Source organism: Muntiacus reevesi, chromosome 3 (genome assembly GCF_963930625.1).
Source record: "Muntiacus reevesi chromosome 3, mMunRee1.1, whole genome shotgun sequence".
Lineage (NCBI taxonomy): Eukaryota > Metazoa > Chordata > Mammalia > Artiodactyla > Cervidae > Muntiacus > Muntiacus reevesi.
Genome location: NC_089251.1, coordinates 181,378,391 through 181,384,283, shown reverse-complemented (window position 1 = coordinate 181,384,283; position 5,893 = coordinate 181,378,391). Strand labels below are relative to the sequence as shown.

At 52.5% G+C, this 5,893-nt stretch overlaps 1 protein-coding gene across 1 annotated transcript; it reads left to right on the top strand.

Annotated features, from left to right (window-relative positions):
* The first annotated feature begins 329 nt into the window (after positions 1-329).
* Positions 330-5,427, top strand: LOC136162913 (uncharacterized). The gene is given in 2 exon segments (XM_065927336.1): positions 330-4,342; positions 5,413-5,427. Coding segments are annotated over 2 exon segments (4,026 nt in total). The 5' UTR covers positions 330-331.
* The last annotated feature ends 466 nt before the right edge of the window (positions 5,428-5,893 follow it).

The window sequence follows — 5,893 nt, the reverse complement described above, 5'->3', positions numbered from 1 at the left end:
GCCCGACCGGGTGAAACTCTCCTTTAACATCCCTAACTGAGGACGTGGCCTAAAATTCTTCTTGTGGGCACGGGTCAGGCACTTAAAGGCCATTAGGGCGCCTGCCACTTGAAGACTCCCGTGAGAGGATAAGGGGGTCACGGAACGGGCTAGAAACCCCTAGGGTGCCCGCCCCCAGCAAGAAAACTTCCGTGCAACGACGTAGGCACATAAACAGTTCCAAAAGCATACCATAAGCCCAACCTCTTGGCCGCCACCACTCCCGGTAGGATTTTTGGTGGTCGTTCTCAGTGACTTTCTCTCTCTTTCTTCCTTACCATTTATTTTAACCATGGGTCAGAGAGAATCTACCCCACTTTCTCTCATGACTGACCATTTTTCGGATGTCAGGGCCAGGGCCCATAACTTGTCTTTGCTAGTCAAGAAAAGTAAATTAATAACTTTTTGTTCTGCAGAGTGGCCCGCCTTTCGGGTAGGATGGCCTCCGGAAGGCACCTTTCAACCGTCCATCATACAGGCTGTGAAGGAGAAGATTATGGCTCCTGATCCCTGGGGCCATCCGAATCAGGTCCCCTATGTCATGGTCTGGCAGGATTTAGTGGAAAATCCACCTAAATGGTTAAAACCTTTTGTTTATACACTTCCTAGTTCCTCCAATTCACAGGTCCTGGTGATGGAGATCCCCCCGGAGGAAACCAAAAAGAAAGAAGACCCAAAACCAGTCCTTCAGGAATCATCTTATCCAAACCTGATAGATCTAGAAACGGAGATAAGGCCTCCGCCATATGTGCCCTCCTCGCAACCCCCTCCGAGGAGAGAAGCTCCCACGGGTGAACCGAGAGGTTTAAAAGGGCCAACGGGAACTGACCATGAGGGGGGACCGGCACTGGGGACCCGGGGGAGAACTAGGGGAGATAGAGGTGGGCAAGACCCTGGGGACCCAGAGTTACCTTCATCCACTGTTCAGGCGCTCCCCGTCCGAGTGGGACCAGCTAACCCGGACGGAGAGCGAACCTATCAGTACTGGCCCTTTTCCACGAGTGACCTGTACAATTGGAGAACCCAGAACCCTCCTTTCTCAGAGAAACCCCAAGGCCTCATTGACCTCTTAGATTCCATTTTGTTCACTCATAACCCCACCTGGGACGATTGTCAACAGCTGTTGCAGGTGCTCTTCACCACGGAAGAACGGGAGCGAATCCTGGCAGAGGCACGGAAGCGGGTCCCGGGGGCCGACGGGAGACCAACCGCCCAGCCTCATCTCGTGGACGAGGGGTTTCCTCTGTTGCGGCCTAACTGGGATTTTGAGCGGGTGGAGGGTAGGGAGCATCTCCGAGTGTACCGCCAGACTCTAATGGCTGGCCTGCGGGCTGCAGCAAGAAAGCCGACGAATCTGGCAAAGGTAAATCTAGTAAGGCAAGAGCCCACTGAGAGCCCAGCAGCCTTCCTAGAGAGGCTGATGGAAGCTTTCAGGCAATATACACCTATGGACCCCCAGGCTGAGGAGTCACGCGCTGCAGTTCTGTTAGCGTTTGTAAATCAGGCAGCCCCAGATATTAGGAAGAAATTACAAAAGGTAGAGGGATTGGGAGAACAGACAATACAGGATTTACTGAAAGTAGCTGAAAAGGTATTTAATAACAGGGAGACCCCAGAAGAAAGGGAAGAACAAATTCGACGGGAGGAAAGGGAATTAGCTGAGAAGATCAGGAAAGAAGATAGGGAACATAGGGCGAGGGAAAACCGGAAGAACCAGAGGGAGCTAGCCCAGATCCTTTTTGCTGGGATAAAGGCCGGAACAGAATTGAGGGAACCTCGAGACCCCCGGATGGGAGAAAAAGAAAAACCAAAAAGGCAGGCCCTAAAGAAGGATCAGTGCGCCTACTGCAAAGAACAGGGGCACTGGAAAAACGAGTGCCCTAAGAGGGACTCAAAGAGAGGAATGACCCAGAGAGAGAAAATTTCCCCTGGAACTCGAGTTCTATATGCGGGGGAAGACAGTGACTAGGGGAGTCAAGACTCGGTGCCCCTCCCCGAGTCCTGGGTAACCATACATGTGGAGGGGAAACCCATTGGCTTCATGGTAGATACTGGCGCCCAACACTCTGTTTTAAATAAAAAACTGGGACCAATGTCTAAAAAAACCAGCTTAGTGCAAGGAGCCACGGGGACAAAAAGATATTGTTGGACCACAGAACGGAAAGTAAATCTGGGGACCCACCAGGTGTCCCATTCGTTTTTGGTGATACCAGAATGCCCAGCCCCTCTACTTGGACGGGACTTGTTGACTAAAGTTAATGCTCAGATCCATTTTGACCCTGGGGGAATGTCAGTCACGGATGGACTTGGACAACCGATACATGTCTTGTCCCTAGCCTTAAGAGATGAATACAGACTTTTTGTGCCTAAGCCCTCAGAGACCATAGCACTAGATGTACAACCGTGGGTCCATAAATACCCATTGGCCTGGGCAGAAACGGCAGGGATGGGACTAGCCAAACAGAGACATCCGGTCGTCATCGAGCTAAAGGCAGAGGCAGTTCCTGTGAGGGTGAAACAGTACCCCATGAGCCAGGAAGCTCGGCGGGGGATCACTCCCCACATTCGACGTCTCATGGATGCCGGAATTCTCAGGCGATGCCAATCCCCTTGGAACACCCCCTTACTGCCGGTGAAGAAGCCAGGGGGGACAGATTACAGACCTGTCCAAGACCTGCGAGAAGTCAACAAGCGGGTGAGTGACATACACCCCACTGTCCCTAACCCATATACCCTCCTGAGCAGTTTACTGCCTGAGTACACTTGGTATACTGTGTTGGACTTGAAGGATGCCTTTTTCAGCCTACCCCTGGCGGCCCAGAGCCAGGAGATATTTGCCTTTGAGTGGACTGAGGGGGAGGGCCAACCGGTAGTACAATTAACTTGGACCCGTCTCCCACAGGGGTTCAAGAATTCCCCTACCTTGTTTAATGAGGCTCTGAGTGAGGACCTCTGCGAATATCGGGCTTGCCACCCAGAGGTCATTCTGCTACAATATGTAGATGACCTCATGTTGGCTGGAACCACAGAGGAGGCATGCAGCCGTGCCACCGGGGACCTCTTACAGACCCTAGGCATCTTGGGGTATCGTGCTAGCGCAAAGAAGGCACAAATAGCCCGGCAAGAGGTCACCTATTTGGGGTATAAGATCCGGCAGGGACAAAGGTGGCTAACTCAGGCCATGAAAGAAACAATATTGCAGATACCAGAGCCCAAAACCCCTCGCCAGGTGAGAGAGTTTCTGGGGACTGTTGGATATTGCAGACTGTGGATTATGGGGTTTACTGAGAAGGCCCGGCCCTTGTATGAGGGAAGTAAAGAGACCCCAAACTGGACTTGGACTGAGCCAATGAAAAAGGCTTTCCAGACGCTTAGACAGGCCCTACTAGAAGCCCCAGCCCTTGCCCTGCCTAACCCAAATAAGCCATTCCAGCTGTTTGTAGATGAGAAGCAAGGAATAGGAAAGGGGGTCTTGACGCAACAATGGGGACCATGGAAGCGGCCGGTAGCATACCTTTCGAAGCGATTAGACCCGGTGGCCGCTGGGTGGCCCCCTTGCCTTCGCATCATTGCAGCTACAGCCCTCCTCGTCCGCGACGCTGACAAGTTGACGTATGGACAGCAACTCTCGGTGTACACCCCCCACGCCATCGAAGGGGTTTTAAAGCAGCCGCCGGGTAAGTGGATCTCCAATGCCCGCTTGACACACTACCAGGCCTTGCTGCTCGATGCCCCACGGGTGCGTTTTCAGACCCCTTGCTTCCTAAATCCGGCCACGCTCCTACCTAACCCAGAGAAGGACCACCCTCTCCATGACTGCAATGAGATACTGGCTGAGGCCCTGGCGGCACGAAAAGACTTAACTGATGTTCCCTTAAGCAACAGTGAGCTAGTATGGTTCACCGATGGGAGCAGCTATGTAAAAGATGGGCAAAGGAAGGCAGGAGCCGCCATAGTTGATGATTCAGGGCAGACGATATGGGCTGAGACACTTCCCCCAAACACTTCTGCGCAAAAAGCAGAATTGATTGCCCTAATACAGGCTCTAGAGCAAGCCAAAGGGAAGAGAGTCACCATTTATACTGACAGCCGATATGCTTTCAGCACTGCCCATATTCAAGGTCCCATATACCAAGAAAGGGGATTTCGGACAGCTGAGGGAAAAGAGGTCAAAAATCTGCCCGAGATTCGCAGGCTCCTGGAGGCTGTCCAACTGCCCCGGGCAGTAGCAATAGTACATGTCCCCGGTCACCAGAAAGGAGAAGACCTTAAGGCGCGGGGCAATCGTGCCGCTGATGCGGCCGCTCGAGAAGCGGCTAGCCGGGACTACGCCGCCCCCATATTAGCTGTGGGACTTCCACCTCCTGGTATGGGGACTCTGCCGCCAGTCCCCGACTATTCCCTCCCTGATCTTGCTTGGATCAACAAGGATGCCACCCTCCAGAAGGATGACCAAGATGGATGGTACCGGGACCAAAACAACAACCTGATATTGCCTGCCACCCTGGGTCGTCACCTGTGTGAACACCTGCACACAACTACCCACTTGGGAGAAAAAAAGACCCTAACACTTCTCCAGACGGCCTGCCTGAGGTTCCCTCGACAAAATGCAGCTGTACGAGAGATAATTCAAGCCTGCGAAGCGTGCCAGCTGATGAGGGCAGAGAAGAAGCAGCACTCGGGAATGAGGTACCGGGGGGAGGAGCCAGGGCAACACTGGGAGATAGATTTCACTGAGGTAAGGCCAGGCAAGTACGGGTATCGCTATCTGTTGGTTCTGGTAGATACCTTCTCGGGGTGGGTAGAAGCTTTCCCCACTAAGGGAGAGACAGCAATAGTGGTTGCTAAGAAGATCTTAGAGGAGATAGTGCCTAGGTATGGGCTGCCGGTGACTATGGGCTCTGATAACGGACCTGCCTTTGTGAGCCAGATTGTACAAGGGCTGGCCCAAGCTCTGGGGACGAAATGGAAGTTACATTGCGAATATAATCCCCAGAGCTCAGGACAGGTTGAGAGAATGAATCGGACCCTAAAAGAAACTTTGACAAAGTTGGCAATAGAGACTGGCGGGGACTGGGTGACCCTCCTTCCCTTTGCACTCTTTCGGGCGCGTAACACCCCTTATAAGCTGAATCTTACTCCTTTTGAGATTTTATATGGGAGACCCCCTCCTGTGTATCCTATTTTCGAAGGAAAATGCCTGCCACCCCCTACTTTGGGACAATTCCAGCAAACTCTGATGGCATTAAGTAAGGTGCATAACCATGTTTGGAAATTGATTCGAGAGATACACGAGGGCCAAAACAGGAGGGCTCTTCCCTCACATAATATTGGCCCAGGTGATTGGGTTTGGGTAAAACGACACCAATCTAGAGTATTAGAACCTAGATGGAAAGGCCCTTATGTTGTTCTCCTTACCACTCCTACTGCTGTCAAGGTCGACGGAATTGGACCCTGGGTTCACTGCAATCACGTGCGGCAAGCCACGCCGGAAGAACAGGAAAAAGCACGAGCAGAATGGAAGGCGAGTCCTCACCCGTCAAATCCTTTGAAACTGAAACTCGCCCGCCGGGAGGCCTCCTAATTCTCCTGCTGATGGCAGCTCTCATCGACCCAGGAGCGACCAGTCATAACCCCCATCAACCTGCTAAGATCACCTGGAAACTCAGCGACGGGCAAACTCATGAGCTGCTCAATGAGACATCAGGAATCCACCCTCCGAACACCTGGTGGCCGGACCTGAACTTCGACCTCTCAAGCCTCTTCGCAAAGCAGGACGGTCTCTATGATAAGTATTATAGGGATGGGATAAAAAACCATAGGTTGGGGTTCTGGGCTTGCCCGGGCTATGTAA